Below are 19,038 nucleotides of genomic sequence, written 5' to 3' on the forward strand. Positions count from 1 at the left end.
GAGTCGCTGTCCACAACGTCCAATCCCCACCTACCGGCTTTCCCACCCCTAACACTGCCAATTGTGTTAGTATGAACGACCGGCCAAGCCGGTAGCAACGCAGAGAGCTGGGCTCAATACCAGCATCTCCTGCATTAGTGGCGAGCGCCTTGCCCACTGCGCCACTCAGCCGCCCACATTTTATAAAATTTTTTAATTCACTTTGAAGGTGAATAACACCATGCTAACAATGACCAGACATGAACAATTGCCACTGAGCTTCTTGAGATCAAGTGTACAACAAATCTAAGCAAATTAATAAAGGGCAGATTATTTACAGGGGGTTTTGTAGATGCCAGGGTTAGAAATTAACATTTTTTTTCAAGGGCTTTTTTTGCCCCCCATAATTGATTTTCGGGGGCTTTTTTTTGTATTTCGGGGGCACTGAATTTTTATGATAAACGGTAGGGGTGGGACGGTTCACAAAATGGACGGTTTGGTTCATATCACGAATTTGGGGTCACGGTTTTCAGTTCGATATACGTTAATTTTTATTAAAAAAAATGTAACACTCAAATCTAAAAGTCAAGATAGACTGCGCTCACAAATTATAACACTGGGTGCTGAAATCCCGTCGAGTATAATAGAAAAAGAAAGCAATACGCTTGGACCAGCACTCACATATTTTGGTATATTTAATGGCAGCCTGAAACAAACATGTTTCGGAACATAATCGTTCCGAAACATGTTTGTTTCAGGCTGCCATTAAATATACCAAAATCTGTGAGTGCTGGTCCAAGCGTATTGCTTTCTTTTTCTATAACACTCAAATCTAAACATGTTTCTCATTTATTAAAAATAAAATAAAAGGTTTACAGTGTTTACAGCCTTAAATAATGTTTGGCACACAAAGACCGAACTGACTGAAAAATATAGGCTACATTTGTCAAAGTATTAATTTAGTGCAAACAAACAATATGCTCAGCCAGCACTAGACTTTCCTTTCTTTAATTAATATAAACACACAAAAACAATGTCAACCATGTTTAAATTCCCTGCTTGTCAGTTCTTAATGGAAAGATTCGTTTTCTGCTTGAAATTATTGTGTTTCTGTCTACATATATTTAGACTAACATTATTTAAATATTGAGTGCAACTGTGGTGGATTACGTAATTCGGTGAGTTGGAACTATCTATGGGTTGGCGCCGGGTCCCCACGGACATTTTAGCGTGTGGCACCGCCACCTGCAGCTCCGGTCACGTTAGGAGCAGTTCATAACGTCAACAAGCAGCGCGAAAGCGGCAATAGTCCCGGTTGGAGTTAGTAAAACACAGTTGTATGTTAGCCTTCTTGGATGTTGAATAAACGCCTATCATTGTCTTTAAACACCCCGCCTCTCAGACTCCCATTTCCTCCTCTGCTACAGTAGCTAGTAGCTACGGTGTTAGCTGTTGTTGTGAAGGGCTAGCTAGCTAACAGCTACAAACATTGTACAAACTGCTAACGCTATGGCAAGATGTGTGTAGGCCTATGTAATGTTAATGGCTATGTTTTTAAAGTCGTAATGAAGATTGATTTATATTGTGCGTGCCATTTTTACACAAACTGACTAGCACCTGGCTGCTGCTGCTGCTGCTGCAGCTGCAGCCAGTGCAGAACACCGGCTCCGCCAAATGATTTTTTTTATTTGCGCGTCATCTGAACCGTATACGATACACAGACGCTCCATTACCGGATAAATATATATATATAATTAGTAAACTGTCGGGGGCATTAAGTGCCCCCCTTAACTGATTTTCGAGGGCATTTTATCCATTTTCAAGGGCATTATGCCCCAAGCCCCCGTTAATTTAGAACCCTGGTAGATGCAGTACTGGATTTTGCCATCCGGACACATGCTATTTGAAATATGAATATAGAATACCAGGTCTGTGAACGTCTTGAAAGATGGAGGAGCATTTTTCATTACAAAAAAGTAACTGGACTTACAGTAGATTTCATTCACGGTATTTGCTGCCCTGTAAAGGGCGCCTGGTGGTACTAAATCCAGATTGAACTCTGGCCTGATATTCTATATTCATATTCCAAATTGCATGCACAATTCAGTATTGTATCTACAAAAAAAACCTGTAAATCATCTTCCCTTTATTCATTTAGTTTTTTATTTATTTTTTGTACACTTGATCTCAAGAAGGTGCTGAATAAGCACCTGGATTTTTCACGGCTGGTCAATGTTAGCATGGTGTTATTCACCTTCAAAGTGAATTAAAAATGTGTATAAAAATGTATATTCTCCTTTGATTCATTACAATTCACTCAAGCATAGTAACAGACACAATATTTCTGACACTGGGAATACATTCAGAATCTAAAACGGCATTTAGCTACAGTATGTATATGTAATGATAAATAATGTCATAGTAACAGGCGGTTGTTATATTATTTCAAAATAATAAAGTAGCTATAATGAGTCAATAGATAAAAAGCAGTAATGGCATGTAGGTTACTCACCCTACTCATGTACAGTAGGAATTAGGGTTGGGTACCGTTCACATTTCAACCGGTACCTGGGAATCGATACCGGTACCATACTGTACTCTTAGGTACTTTCATTATAACAAAATGTTATTTCTGTTGTAAAACTAAACTAAAGTCTAAACTTTTCAATTTCAACATTGTTCTCACACCACACAAACTAAAACCCCTCCCTACCTTCCTCTCCCAAACTGTTCATACAACAATTCTTTTTATGTAGCATGATCATGTATACATTTATTATGCATTCTTTTTTATGTTTAAATATCAACATGATCTGGCCAAATACTATCAAACTCCTCTGACCTCATCTGGTCTTTCCAAAGACCAGAGTTGGGAGGGATGGACACTCATGCGCACACACACACAGAAAGGGAGAATGGCTTATGAATGAAGTTAATCAACTATTAATTCTATTCTATTAATCCAGTTTGTTTTATAGTGTAACGTTTGGCTACTTGAAGGGGAGAGAGAGAGAGAGACTCGTTACGCGAGTCAGTGAATTGCGGAGCGCTCACTGCACTCTGTTGTCTCGGAATGGATTTGGTAACTGTAGTTTCTGCGTCTCCGTAGACGGTACCGCGTCACCATTTTTAAAGTCGTAGTGAAGATTGATTTATATGAAAACCGATTTATGTATAATTTAAGCAAATTCCCCGCCATTCCGCGATAATTCAGAATTCCGTGTTAACCTCTTAACACATTGGGTGCCACGCCCCTTCCGGGAAGTGCATCTGGCCTTGTGGTCGATGAGAAATTGTTGCGTCGATGCGTCGCATAAAAACAATCAGTGACTCAAATGTTCATTTGTAACTGCAATGCACTACAGGAACTGCTGGGGGCAGTATAGTTTCCATTGTCTGACTGCAGTGCATTCTGGTACTTAACGGCGCAGCCTCGCAGGTAAGAACTTCACTTCAGAAGAAAGAATGAACAATGGCGGAAGGGAGAGAGAAAGACGGAGGAGATGAATTAAAAAAAGCGAGACAGAGGGCATCAAAGGTGTGGGAATTTTTTACAGATGACAAACCGAAGAAAACTGTTAAATGCCGATTATGCAAGGTGGAATTGGCATTCCACAGCAGCACCACGGCGATGCACGAGCATCTAAAACGAAAGCACCCCGGAGCCACGGTGACGTCGGAACATGGGTAAGTTCTAGATAGTAGTTAGCCATAGTATTGTATTTTTTACGTTGGAAAACAGAACGTCTCATGGATATGGATATAATGCTTGCTATGCGAACTCTATTGCTGAGGCTTATAGAGGCTGCGCTGATGCTGTATGTTGTAACGTTAAACAGCGCCATGCTTAGTAGTTAGTACAGGTTACAGCGTTGCTGCTTCACTTTTAGTTTCGTTTGTTATGCCGACCAACCGGATACGGAAATACCTCACGTATATATCTGTAGTCCGTAGTCACTCTGTCTGTAGTCCACAAAATAATATCCCTTAAGCGATAACTCCCTCTAGTGGGAAAACATAGATATTGCATCTCAATATTATTAATTCTAGCCTAGGTATATATAAGGCTGACTATAATTAATAAAAATAAACTGATAGTCTGATACTATAGCCTACAAATTCTGATGATAATTAATACAGCTTTCTGTTTTGTTCTCTTTCTATTGTAGGGCAAAGCAAACACGTGTGGATGAGTTTGTCCTGAAGAGAGGCTCATGCACCCCTCAAATGTCTGGAGTCTTCACAGAGAGCATCCTCACCATGCTTGTTAAAGACATGAGACCATTATCGATGGTTGAAGATGAGGGCTTTAAGCAGATGGTCACCACATTCCATTCAGGTTACACCTTACCTTCCAGAACTCATTTTACAAAGCTCATGGAGACTTTTTTTTTGCTAAGGTTAAATATGCTCTTAAAGCAAACAAGAACAAGATTGCCCTGACAACTGATGCCTGGACCAGTGTTGCGACAGAAGCATATCTTGGCATCACCTGTCATTTTATAAGTGATGACTGGAAGCTCAATAGCTTCTGCCTCACAACCATGCCACTCGAAGAACGGCACACTGGGACCAACATTGCTACATGGATTGAGCAGGCTGTGGAAAAGTTTGAGATCCCTCCAAGCAAGCTTGTGGCGGTTGTTCATGACAATGGCCCCAATGTCCTGCTGGCTGCAAGCATCTTGGAGAAAAAACATGGATGGGTGTATATCTGCTGTGCAGGCCACACATTACAGTTCAATCAATCATGCACTGAAAACAGAGATGGCCACTGACTGCGACTCTGTCTGACCCGGCAGTAACACAGAGAGGGAAACAATACCTGGACCTCAAGCCTGAGCAGTGGACCCTGCTAGATGAACTGGCCAAAGCTCTCCAAGTTTTTGAATGTGCCACTGTCTACTTGAGTGGTGAAAACTATGTGACCGTCTCCGCCCTGCCTCCTCTAGTCAGAGGGCTTCTGAAGTCCACCCACACTGCCTCTGATACAGCTCCTGTGCAGGCCTTCCAGGCGGCTGCTTCAGTGGCGACCACTACACGCTGGTCAACAGAGCTTGCCATCAAAGATGATGACCCAAGCAAAACGATCATTGCATCTGCACTAGACCCACGATTCCGAAAACTAAAATTCCTGACACCAGAGGAGAGGTTCACTGTTCAGAATAAATTGCAAGCTCTGGTCCTACAGTCCAGTAGGAATGAAGAAGCTGTTGTTCAACTTGACATTAATGACAATGATGCCACAGCCTCAGCTGAGACAACTAGGTCTGTTTCAGCTCTCGATTCACTGCTTGGAAGTGAGTCAACAGACTGACACTGAGAGCAATGATCAGGATGCACGCACACAAGCGATCATTAACGAAGTGCTGATGTACTTCGGAGAGCAGCCCATCTCAAAGACAGAAAATCCCCTGTCTTGGTGGAAGTTGAATGAGGCAAAGTACCCAACCCTTGCATCACAAGCCAAGTCATACTTGTGCATTCCAGTTACTTCCACTCCCTCTGAGCGTCTCTTCTCAGCAGCTGGGAACATCGCCTCAAAGAAGCGGGCCATCCTCACTCCTGAGCATGTCAATATGCTCACGTTCCTGCACTGCAATTTAAAGAAATTGTAAATGGTGTACTGTGTTCCCCTGCAGGAGATGATGATCAGACAGACTAGACAGACGCAATACATTACACACGCACTCCTCTCACTCACACACAGTGATCAGAGTAAGACACACACACATACACACTCCTCTCACTCACACACAGCGATCAGAGTAAGACACGTACTAACACCACCACCAATACCACCACTACTAACACCACCACTACTACTAACACCACCACCACTACTAACACCACCACCACTACTAACACCACCACCACTACTAACACCACCACCACTACTAACACCACCACCACCACTACTAACACCACCACCACCACTACTAACACCACCACCACTACTAACACCACCACCACTACTAACACCACCACCACTACTAACACCACCACCACTACTAACACCACCACCACCACTACTAACACCACCACCACCACTACTAACACCACCACCACTACTAACACCACCACCACCACTACTAACACCACCACCACTACTAACACCACCAATACCACCACTACTAACACCACCACCACTACTAACACCACCACCACTACTAACACCACCACCACCACTACTAACACCACCACCACTACTAACACCACCAATACCACCACTACTAACACCACCAATACCACCACTACTAACACCACCACCACTACTAACACCACCAATACCACCACTACTAACACCACCACCACTACTAACACCACCACCACCACTACTAACACCACCACCACTACTAACACCACCACCACCACTACTAACACCACCACCACTACTAACACCACCACTACTAACACCACCACCACCACTACTAACACCACCACCACTACTAACACCACCACTACTACTAACACCACCACCACTACTAACACCACCACTACTACTAACACCACCACCACTACTAACACCACCACCACCACTACTAACACCACCACCACTACTAACACCACCACTACTAACACCACCACCACCACTACTAACACCACCACCACTACTAACACCACCACCACCACCACCACCACCACTACTAACACCACCACTACTAACACCACCACCACCACTACTAACACCACCACCACTACTAACACCACCACTACTACTAACACCACCACCACTACTAACACCACCACTACTACTAACACCACCACCACTACTAACACCACCACCACTACTAACACCACCACCACTACTAACACCACCACTACTAACACCACCACCACTACTAACACCACCACTACTAACACCACCACCACTACTAACACCACCACTACTACTAACACCACCAATACCACCACCACTACTAACACCACCACTACTAACACCACCACCACTACTAACACCACCACCACTACTAACACCACCACCACTACTAACACCACCACCACTACTAACACCACCACCACTACTAACACCACCACCACTACTAACACCACCACTACTACTAACACCACCACCACTACTAACACCACCACCACTACTAACACCACCACCACTACTAACACCACCACCACTACTAACACCACCACCACTACTAACACCACCACTACTACTAACACCACCACCACTACTAACACCACCACTACTACTAACACCACCAATACCACCACTACTAACACCACCAATACCACCACCACTACTAACATACACCACCAATACCACCACTGTCACACACATACACACACACACAGACTCCTCTCACACACCGCAAACAAAAGACCTAGAAGTCTGTCTGATCTGACTCATCCCCCTCTCCCCCTACAGCTGTTCCACGACGTCAGTACGTCACCCTCCTGGACCAAGTTACAGCCCCATCAGCCGTGGTGCCGCATTACACACACACTCCTCTCACTCACACACAGCGATCAGAGTAAGACACACACACACACTCCTCTCACTCACACACAGCGATCAGAGTAAGACACACACACATACTCCTCTCACTCACACACAGCGATCAGAGTAAGACACACACACATACTCCTCTCACTCACACACAGCGATCAGAGTAAGACACACACACATACTCCTCTCACTCACACACAGCGATCAGAGTAAGACACACACACATACTCCTCTCACTCACACACAGCGATCAGAGTAAGACACACACACATACTCCTCTCACTCACACACAGCGATCAGAGTAAGACACACATACACAAATTACACAGTACAGTACACACCAGGGTTAGAAATTAACATTTTTTTTCAAGGGCTTTTTTTGCCCCCCTTAATTGATTTTCGGGGGCTTTTTTTGTATTTCGGGGGCACTGAATTTTTATGATAAACGGTAGGGGTGGGACGGTTCACAAAATGGACGGTTCGGTTCGTATCACGGTTTTGGGGTCACGGTTTTCAGTTCGGTTCGATATACGTAAATTTTTATAAAAATATATGTAACACTCAAATCTAAACATGCTTCTCATTTATTAAAAAAAAATAAAAAGTTTTACAGTGTTACAGTGTTTACAGCCTTAAATAATGTTTGGCACACAAAGACCGAACTGACTGAAAAATATAGGCTACATTTGTAGTATTAACTTAGTGCAAACAAACAATATGCTCAGCCAGCACTAGACTTTCCTTTCTTTAATATAAACACAAAAAAACAATGTCAACCATGTTTAAATTCCCTGATTGTCAGTTCTTAATGGAAAGATTCGTGTTCTGCTTGAAATTATTATGTATCTGTCTACATTTATTTAGACTAACATTATTTAAATATTGAGTGCAACTGTGGTGGATTACGTAATTCGGTGAGTTGGAACTATCTATGGGTTGGCGCCGGGTCCCCACGGACATTTTAGTGTCACGCACCTTCCGCTCAGGCAATGTTATTATCAGCTCCGGTAGCTCCGGTAACGTTAGGAGGTGATGGCATGCAGTGGGAAAGCGGCAATAGTCCCGGTTGGAGTTGGTAAAACACAGTTGTATGTTAGCCTTCTTGGATGTTGAATAAACGCCTATCATTGTCTTTAAACACCCCGCCTCTCAGACTCCCATTTCCTCCTCTGCTAGCTAGTAGCTACGGTAACATTTCGTTGACTGTATTACCTCGCGGGCTGATTCTATAGTTAAAACGTGCATTGTGTTGTACAAACTGCTAACGCTATGGCAAGATGTGTGTATGCCTATGTAATGTTAATGGCTATGTTTTTAAAGTCGTAATGAAGATTGATTTAGATTGTGCGTGCCATTTGTACACAAACTGACTAGCACCTGGCTCAGCTGCAGTGCTCAACTCCGCCAAATGAATTTTTTTTTATTTGCGCGTCATCTGAACCGTACGATACACAGACGCGCCATTACCGGATAAATATATATATATAATTAGTAAACTGTCGGGGGCATTTTGTGCCCCCCTTAACTGATTTTCGAGGGCATTTTGTCCATTTTCAAGGGCATTATGCCCCAAGCCCCTGTTAATTTCGAACCCTGGTACACACGCACTCCTCTCACTCACACACAGCGATCAGAGTAAGACACACACACATACTCCTCTCACTCACACACAGCGATCAGAGTAAGACACACACATACTCCTCTCACTCACACACAGCGATCCGAGTAAGACACACACACATACATACAGACTCCTCTCACACACAGCAAACAAAATACCTAGAAGTCTGTCTGATCTGACTCATCCCCCTCTCCCCTTACAGCTGTTCCACGTCACCCTCCTGGTCCTGGACCAAGTTACAGCCCCATCAGCCGCGGTGCTGGGGGCAGATGCTGCTAGTTATTTCTTTTTTATTATTATTTTTTTAGTTATTTAAAGTACACTTCCAATTTTGTATTATTTAATTTATTTATCTTGTTATGAGTGATTGCACTGTATTGTTCTTCAAAATTTCAAATACATTTTCATTTAAAGTTGCAAGATCCAAATTCAAATGTTTCATGCGTCATTATTTTAATTTGCTATGGGATCATCATGTTATGATGTTGTTTGCTCCTGACAAGAGTCTCAAAGTCTGGGGTGATGGTAGACAAGCAACTCTGAGGTCATGCTCAATGTCCAATCTGTTCCTCTGCTCTGTCTTCAGCTGGACCAGAGCTGAGAAGCCACTTTCACAAAGATAGGTAGTGCAAAAAAATAAATAAATAAATAAAAATATTATATATATTTTTTTATATAATTGGTTTTCGATTAGTCGACTAATCGAAAAAATAATCGACAGATTAGTCGACTACCAAAATAGTCATTAGTTGCAGCCCTACGTGAAACACAAAAATATTCTAACCAACATAAATGGCATAGCCATACTCCCCTATTCAATAACAATGCACTCCTTATTGGGAAACGACCTATCAGATATCCCAAATGGGAAAAGCAGGGCATACACACATTGGGAGATGTTTTCAACAAACGGGGGTTTTGTAGCTATCAAGATATACATAACAAATTTAACCTCACCAGTTCCACATATTATTTTTACGCACAGTTATTGGATTGTTTGAAGGCTCATGGAGTCCCATTAAGGATACCAATTGAGCACCACAGATATCACAAATTCTTCTATGAAAGAGAGACATCGAGAGGCTTCGTATCTGATTTTTATCATCACTTACTAACGTCTTCGTATGGAACCCTTCCCCTAGACTCAGTCTGGAGGAGGGATATACCAGACTTGGAAATAGATTTTGATTGGCAAGAAGTCTGGGCAAACGTTCGAATTGCGTCACGCAACCCAGACCATCAACAAATTAATCTTAATTATATTCATACCTGACTTCTATAAGATTGAACAGAATGGGACTTAAACAAGATTCTCTATGTTCAAATGGGGATGAGGGTACATTTATGCACATGTATTGGGATTGCCCACTGGTTAAAATATTCTGGGAAGAAGTGACCCAGCAATTATCAGAATTCTTATTTCTGAACATACCTGTACATCCCTCTGTATTGCTGTTGAATGACGTTTTTCAGTTTGCAGCCCCTATTCAGCTAAAGAACTAGTTTTATCCGGTCTCACAGCTGCTAAAAAGCTGATAGCATCACGATGGATTCAACCGGATAAAATGTGCCAGAAGGTATGGGTTCTTACCTATCTCGATGTGATTTATCTAGAGATAATTTCAGCAAGAATTTTAGGTGTCTTCAGGTATTCAGCATATGGTTCTGACATACGTTTCTTCCAAATAAAAGGAGAAAAGACAAAGTGCCTTAATTTTTATTTAGTTTACACTCAGAATTATCAAAAAGTAGTCATGGATTATGTGGTTATTTTGTAGACAAATGTTTCATCCAATTTACAGAAATGTTACTATATCGTGATATACTGATATTGTTACTGAGATATGAAATTTCCTATAGCTTGATATAAGATTGTATCCATAAGGTGACACTTGACCTTTTGAGCCCTAGCCATATTAAGAGACTTAAGTGCCTTTTAATTTTTATTTAGTTTACACAAGGATTATTAAAAAGTAGTCATGGATTATGTTGTCATTTTGTAAACATGTTTTATCTAATTTACAGAAAACATACTATATTGTGATATATATCGTTAGATATATGACATTTCCCATAGCGTGATATAACATACAATACATAATAAATGTATTCATGATCGTTAACTGTTTGGGAGAAGGAGGGGTTTTAGGTTGCGTGTTGCGAGTTCCAAAAATGTTTACTTAAAGTTTAAAGCTCAATATATCAAAATGTGGCACTTTACAGTGAACAGGAGGTATTTGTATTAAAAACAATAGATTGTTTTTCATTTAATGTCGAACAGCTCAAAAATAAAAATGTCAAATGATATTTCCGTTGCCTTTTTTGAGTTGATCTAAATGTTACTGATTGTGTTAAATGGGCATATAATATCCTCTCATATCGATCGCAGGCACCTAAATTGAATCGTATCGTATCGTGGCAGATGTTGTGATATCTGCAAATATCGTATCGTTGTCCAAAGAATCGTATTGTATCGTGATGAGACTGGTGATTCCCACCCCTTGCGTGATATAAGGTTTGATCCATAAGGTGACACTTAAATCTGTCATAACCTGAGACTAAAGGGGCTTTAGTCCCGGACTAAATTTAAACGGACCTTAACCATAGCCATGATGTAACCACTCCTTCTCCAGAAACTGTTGACTAACTGGTGCTTTAAACAAAGTGGTTTAAGTCTAGAACTGTAGATGACTGGACTACACTGTGTTCTTAACCTGTTAAGCCCTATTTTCTGAAAATCCACCTAAAAATACATACCTAAGTAAATGGAAGATTGCTCCACTTCTACAAGGTCCATTTGCATGTTCTTCTAGGGACATCTATGGATCTCAGGGAATGTATTCCCAGTGTCAGAAATATTGTGTCGGTTACTAGGCTTGAGTAAATTGTGATGAAACAAAATACAGTACTGAATTCTGCCATCCGGACACATGCAATTTGAAATATTATTATAGAATATAGAATATCAGGCCTATAAATTACCTTATTATAGGCAACTTGTACATCTATGGATCGGACCAAATCTACTCTTTCCAATGCCAGAGTTCAATTTGGATTTAGTATCGCCAGGCGTGCAGGAAGAACCGAGAATGAAATCTACTGTATGTACAGTTCCATTCTTATACTGGATATGGCTCCGCCATTTTGGATCGGATGACAGCGGGGATTGTTGCTAAATGTTCACAGAAGGTAGACACACTAACTGCGCTCCAATCTATGCCAATAACATTCAGTCTTGTGATGGAGAATCCAGGGAAATAAGAGAAATTAAAAAAATTCATACATAAGTAATTTGCTTGCAGGAAGCTGGAATCGGCTGCGAAAGGTAGTTTTAGCTAATTCAAAATGGCGGATATTCGCTAAATTATAAACTCATTCCATAAACTAAAATCTCACTAATAACACTTTACCCTATTGGTAAACAAACGTATTGTTGAAAATATACACCGACTGCTGTTTTGACAGGATTATGGTCTTTACTCTTGAATACATTTGAAGGGAAAAAACGCAACATTGTGTCATACAGTCTAGAGATTGATTTTTGACGTTATGTCATTTTGGGACCGGTACCGGACCCATCAGGCTTAAGAGGTTAAACTATGAAACCCAGCTACGTACCATTATAAACCTCTTACATGGAAATTAAATCTGAATAAAATCACTAAATCTCTCCTTCCTCTGACACTCTTCTCCATCCAGATAGCTGTCCTGTCAGGCCTGGGAAGAAACCAAGCGGCTTGGATGGAAGAAAAGGTCTCTGCTGTGACCAGTGTGGAAAAAGCTTCAGTTCAAAGATGAATCTCGATAAACACCAACGGCGCATTCACACGGGAAAGAAACTCTACTCCTGTGACCAGTGTGGGACGAGCTTTAGTCGACCGAGTAGTCTGAAATCACACCAGAGAATTCACACAGGAAAGAAGCCCTACTCCTGTGACCAGTGTGGAAAGAGCTTTAGGCAACTGGGTAATCTGAAATCACACCAGAGAATTCACACAGGAAAGAAGCCCTACGCCTGTGACCAGTGTGGGACGAGCTTTAGTCAACTGGGTCATCTGCAAAAACACCAGATGATTCACACAGGAGAGAAGCCCTACTCCTGTGACCAGTGTGGGACGAGCTTTAGTCTTCAACATAATCTGAAATCACACCAGATAATTCACACAGGAGAGAAGCCCTACTCCTGTGACCAGTGTGGGAAGAGCTTTAGTCTTCAACATCATCTGAAATCACACCAGATAATTCACACAGGAGAGAAGCCCTACTCCTGTGACCAGTGTGAGAAGAGCTTTACTCAGCAACATAATCTGAAATCACACCAGAGAATTCACACAGGATGGAAGCCCTACTTTTGTGACCAGTGTGAGAAGAGCTTTAGTCGACTGTCTCATCTGAAAAGTCACCAGAGAATTCACACAGGATGGAAGCCCTACTTTTGTGACCAGTGTGAGAAGAGCTTTAGTCGACTGTCTCATCTGAAAACACACCAGAGAATTCACACAGGAGAGAAGCCCTACTCCTGTGACCAGTGTGAGAAGAGCTTTAGTCAACTGGGTAATCTGCAAATACACCAGAGAATTCACTCAGGAGAGAAGCCACATCATTGTGGTTTGTGTGATAAGAGATTCAGCACATTAGCATATTTCAGAAAACATGAGAAAATTCACTTGGGAGAGAAGATTCAGGGAAATGTCAAACCTGTCAAATCACCTGCACATTCTTAGAGGAGAGAACCCCTACAGCTGTGCCAGTGTTAGAAGAGTTCCACTCATAATTAGGGCTGTCACTAACGACTATTTTGTTATCGATTAATCAGTTGATTATTTTATCGATTAGTTGATTCATCATTAACCATTAATTTACCAGAAAAATCTATTTTAATTGAATATTTCAAAATGTTTAATGAGTATCCTCGTCCTTTTTAGCTTTAAATAAAAAAAATTTAAAAGAACTACCAGCCAGAGAGATTATTACCGGCCATAAATAGCTTTTTAGTATATTTCCATGAATTATTATATGTATTGTGTGCTATGGTAGTGCTTGTGAAATACTTCCCAAAGGTCAGTGAATACCACGACCACAACACCAGAGGGAGTTCCACAAATCATGTTAAACCCAGATTCAGCTCAAACAAGGGACTAAACACGTTTCGCAATTATGCCACATCAATGTGGAACGCCCTACCCAAAGCTGTAAAGGAATGTGAATCCCTACCCACCTTCAAAACCGCTCTCAAAGAGCACCTACGGGAGACTGCAATTATAAACTGGCCCCTGTAAATGTCCAAAGCTGCCAAGCTGCTTCTAAACTGTAAAGGCTCAGCAGCCCCTCCCTTCCAGCTGGAGCGAAACACGGAAGTTATGTGACTGTCGAGTCCTGGCTCTCGGCAGAATCACCATTAGTGGTCTAAGAGAAGTTAATTCTATTTTGAACGTGATTCACTGCATTAGTTAGATTACACGTTGCACATTTCCACCTCAAAAGGCACATACAATTAACAATACGGCGCGTGGATCATGAATATGCAGATCGACGAAATTTACTTGGCGACTGGGTCGACGAATCGTGACAGCCCTACTCGTAATGAATGTGTGGCCGAGTGTTAAAAACGCTTCAGTACGTCATTACAGCTATCAGTCCATCAACAATCATAAGAATAATATTTGAGCTTTTGACCTAGAAGCCTCTGAGAGAGAAGCAGTAGCATAGACACAGTTGTCACTGACGACAACGTTGTGTTTCTGTCGCTCTGAGGAGTGAGACAGACGGTGTGGATGTTCCTGAGGAGTGAGACAGACGGTGTGGATGTTCCTGAGGAGTGAGACAGACAGTGTGGATGTTCCTGAGGAGTGAGACAGACGGTGTGGATGTTCCTGAGGAGTGAGACAGACGGTGTGGATGTTCCTGAGGAGTGAGACAGACGGTGTGGATGTTCCTGGGACAATATGTCATTGGTATGAGAGTGAACACACATTGTTCTAGTGTTTTAAATACTGGGATCATAGGAACTTTCTGACCTCAGTATGGGGTGACCATCCAAAAGCCAAGCTAGTTAACACTTTGAGCGCCACCAGGGGGAGCCGTTAAACACCCCAGTATGCCACGCTCTTAACAGCCTGATTTAGCGAAAACTCATGATTTCCGCGGATCGATTTCTATATTATATATTTTAGCTATGTGGAAATGGTTGGGCTCATTTGACAACATGCTAGTTGATGTACAATACGCCAAAAGCCGTTTGTTGATCCATGCCGTCGTTCGTTCACAATTCCATGCCAAAAAGGTAAACAAAGGGCAATATCGAGGCGGATTTCCTGGAAGCGGAGTTATGAGGGTTTTTCTGCAGGAGCGCAAATCATATTTCCTCGTCTGAAACACATTATTCCAAGTGCAATAATGTCATACACTGTACACACACCACTTAGTGTTGTTTATCATTCATGAAATGCAATGCATATAGTATATAGGGATATTTGTATCGATCACGTTGTATGCCTATATGCATTTTTATAATAATGTATATATATATCGCTTCAATTTCACACAATTACTGTATACATCTCTCAGCATACTAATATTACATATAGACATTTTCAAGGTAAATCAAAATATCTATATAAAAAGCAGCAATTTAGCAAAACTGCATACGCTTCACATTCCATAAATTGGGGGGGGGGGGGGCATCATGATTGCATATAAATTATTCCAAGTGCATAATGTCATACACTGTCAAACACTTAGTGGTGTTTATCATTCATGAAATGCAATGCATATAGTATATATAGGGATATTTTTATCGATCACGTATGCCTAGATGCATTTTTATAATAATGTATATATATATCGCTTCAATTTCACACAATTACTGTATACATCTCTCAGCATACTAATATTACATATAGACATTTTCAAGGTAAATCAAAATATCTATATAAAAAGCAGCAATTTAGCAAAACTGCATACGCTTCACATTCCATAAATTGGGGGGGGGGGGCATCATGATTGCATATAAATTATTCCAAGTGCATAATGTCATACACTGTCAAACACTTAGTGGTGTTTATCATTCATGAAATGCAATGCATATAGTATATATAGGGATATTTTTATCGATCACGTATGCCTAGATGCATTTTTATAATAATGTATATATATATCGCTTCAATTTCACACAATTACTGTATACATCTCTCAGCATACTAATATGTCTTCACAGCTGTTCGTGATGAATTTACCTGCATATCATGGTGTAGTCGTCCACAGGTATTCTGACACATGTAACCCCCCCCCTTCCCATGCTGCTATGATGCCTGAATTTTCCCCAAGGGGATCAATAAAGGAATATCTTATCTTATTTTTGCATTGCATTATAATGTATTCTGTATATTATAATCTAAGACACAAGTTATAAAAATCATTGCATTATAATGTATTATGTAATGTATATAATAAACACTTGACACTTGATGGAGTGGAAGACATTTCTTTACTTCAGATAAGTAGTAATTGCATTAGCAAGTGCACCATGTGTTCAACAGATACTCGGCACACATGTTGTAAAAAAAAACATTGCATAATAATGTTCTGTATATACACACTTGACACTTGAAGTGTACAAGATGTATTCACCATTGGGTACGCCATGTAAAGTGCATTCATTTTGACCCGAAAATATATAAATGAACAAAAACGACATAAAATATATAACCATTAGCTTGTGTGCACCATGTGTTCACACATGCTATAAAAAATCATTGCATACTAATGTCTTCTGTATGAAGTGGACATATATATATCTTCACTTCAGATGAAGCACCATTGGGTGTGTGCATCAGCACATGTAAAGTGCATTCACATGCTATAAAAAAAGCATAATGAACTGTGTATAACACTTGCCACTTGAAGTGGACAATATGTATTCACTTCAGGTAAAGCACTATTTGGTACAACATGTAAAGTGCATCTTTTTGACCTGGACATATATAAAGTAGCAAAAACAACATACAATGTGTAACCACCATGCATGCACGATTAGCTTAGCTTGTGTGCACCATGTGTTCATATATTCAAGTACATTCATAAATAAATGATGATGTATGTTTAGTGTTGACCTGACAAAATGGCAGATAACCATTATGTTTGTGCATCAGAACACATATGTACATGTAAAGTGTGTTAGTTAGTAAAGTGAGCCATATGTACTCTGTGAAACTCTGTGAAAATGATCAGCAGCTAACACCAGGACACTGATGAACGGCATTGACAAGCGAGACCAACATTGCTACTCTGAAAGTGGACCAAGAATAGTGTTTCAAATATATCCATGTGCACAGTAAATTGAGCCCAAATGGACTCAGTCTATGCTAATATTCCGGTCTGGCTGAAATAGCTCCTGGAATCGGTTGACAAGGTAATCTAGGACCGGGCGTACTTTGTACAGTTTATCAGCCTTGTCTGCCGTCTCGTTGCTAAAATGTAGGAACCTCCAAATTATCTGGTATCTATTGCGTGACATTGTGTTGGAGAAATGGGCGCAATGGAAACATTTTAGAGTTGACCAGTACAGTTTGAGTAAAATGTACTCAGTTTGAGTAAAATATACTCAGCGAAATTTACTGTGTGCCAACACCTTTGTTCTGTACAACCAGTAATACCTATATTGTGAAATACTTATGTCGTATATTCTGGGTCAGTACTCTGCTTCTTCTGTGGCTACGTGTCTGGTTCGACCACCGGTCTAGTGCAGATGTTTTTGTGCAGAAGAATCGGAGTCCACACAAGCCAGTTGGAGTGGTATACTATAGAGCTTTTATTTAAAAAGAGTCCCTGAAGGTGGTCGTCTTTGAAGCTCTCTGAAATATTATAATACACACTCTCTCTGGATGGTTTCCAGTGTTAAAATCATTATTTCAGCAGGTTTGGTCTTCGTTTGGCATTTTACATAGTCGTAGTCATCATTGGCATGGCAGAGCAGAGCGCCTTCATCCTGTGTTCAGTTCTGGCCATTTCTCCTCGTCATCTTCATCATCTCCATCTGGCCTCATCTGCCTTGTGTCTGTTGTGTGTCTGTGTGTTTCCCCCGGGCACAGACATTTAAACCTTTTCAGGCCTGCGCCCCCCTGCATGAAGGACACCCACCCTCAACCAATCAAAACACGCCAGAGCCCGCCTCTGGCTTGTGAGTCAGGAAGACGATCCTCCCTCTGTTAGTTTTAAGAAAATAGTTTTCTTCCAATTAAACCTTTTAGATTAATGTTTTCCAAATTAGAGTTAGGCGATCAGTATCTACCTCTTAAAGACAAAGATATAGATTCTTTACTTAATATTTGTACTGTTTGATTTAAGCTAAAACAGTTAAAAGAATATTATCCACAGCCAACCAGTTCTGAAGCCCTTGTTGGAATGTGCACCAGAGGGAGGAAGCCTCCCTCTTCGTAAATGCAACTGTGTTTGTCACACAAGGTCTTTGATTGATTAAAAATACACTTGTTTTCAGCAGTTGGATTATAACAGCATATTTGGACATTATGTCCCAGTGCTGAAGTAAAGTTTCAGCCCCTCTTATCCACTGAATCAAACGATACCAAACGATCTGCTCAATAATTCCAGTTATAATATAAACCAAGTGTTTAATATCCCTTTATTCAGATGGACAAGCCACCAGTCCTATATTTTGTTAGCTTTTGTTATTGCTTAATTTTAACTAGATATTGCTTGTAATCAAACTGCTGTCTCCCAAAAAGGAGGGAAATCCTACATGTCTTCTAGCAGTGCGTCTGTTCATTAGATTATCGTTTGAAGCTTGGTCGTAAACCCTCCCAGTCTCTGTAACCCTGCTCTTCCCAGTATGTTTCCATGGCAACCTAACTTATCAATCACCATCTATCGAGGTCAAGCTGACAGAACCTAATTTAAAGTGGTTCACAATCTGTTTTAGCATCTACTCTAAGTTTCTAAAGTGAGTGTCCTGTTTACT

At 40.9% G+C, this 19,038-nt stretch overlaps 2 protein-coding genes across 3 annotated transcripts in view; one reads left to right on the plus strand and one right to left on the minus strand.

Annotated features, from left to right (window-relative positions):
* LOC311238071 (uncharacterized protein) overlaps positions 1-15,711 on the plus strand; it is a 48,512-nt gene extending 32,801 nt beyond the window's left edge. For both annotated transcript variants that reach the window (XM_084326042.1, XM_084326043.1), the window contains exon 4: positions 12,762-15,711. In XM_084326042.1, the coding sequence (XP_084182168.1) occupies positions 12,762-13,786 (1,025 nt within the window). In that variant the 3' untranslated portion in view covers positions 13,787-15,711. The remainder of the gene's footprint in view (positions 1-12,761) is intronic.
* Positions 14,739-19,038, minus strand: part of abcc1 (ATP binding cassette subfamily C member 1 (ABCC1 blood group)) — a gene marked incomplete at its 3' end in the record, with an annotated part of 263,456 nt that continues 259,156 nt past the window's right edge. Inside the window, exon 31 of the mRNA XM_084326017.1 lies at positions 14,739-14,748. Within this exon, the coding sequence (XP_084182143.1) occupies positions 14,739-14,748 (10 nt within the window). The remainder of the gene's footprint in view (positions 14,749-19,038) is intronic.

This window comes from Notolepis coatsorum, assembly GCF_963971535.1.
Source record: "Notolepis coatsorum genome assembly, chromosome: 12".
Classification (NCBI taxonomy): Eukaryota; Metazoa; Chordata; class Actinopteri; order Aulopiformes; family Paralepididae; genus Notolepis; species Notolepis coatsorum.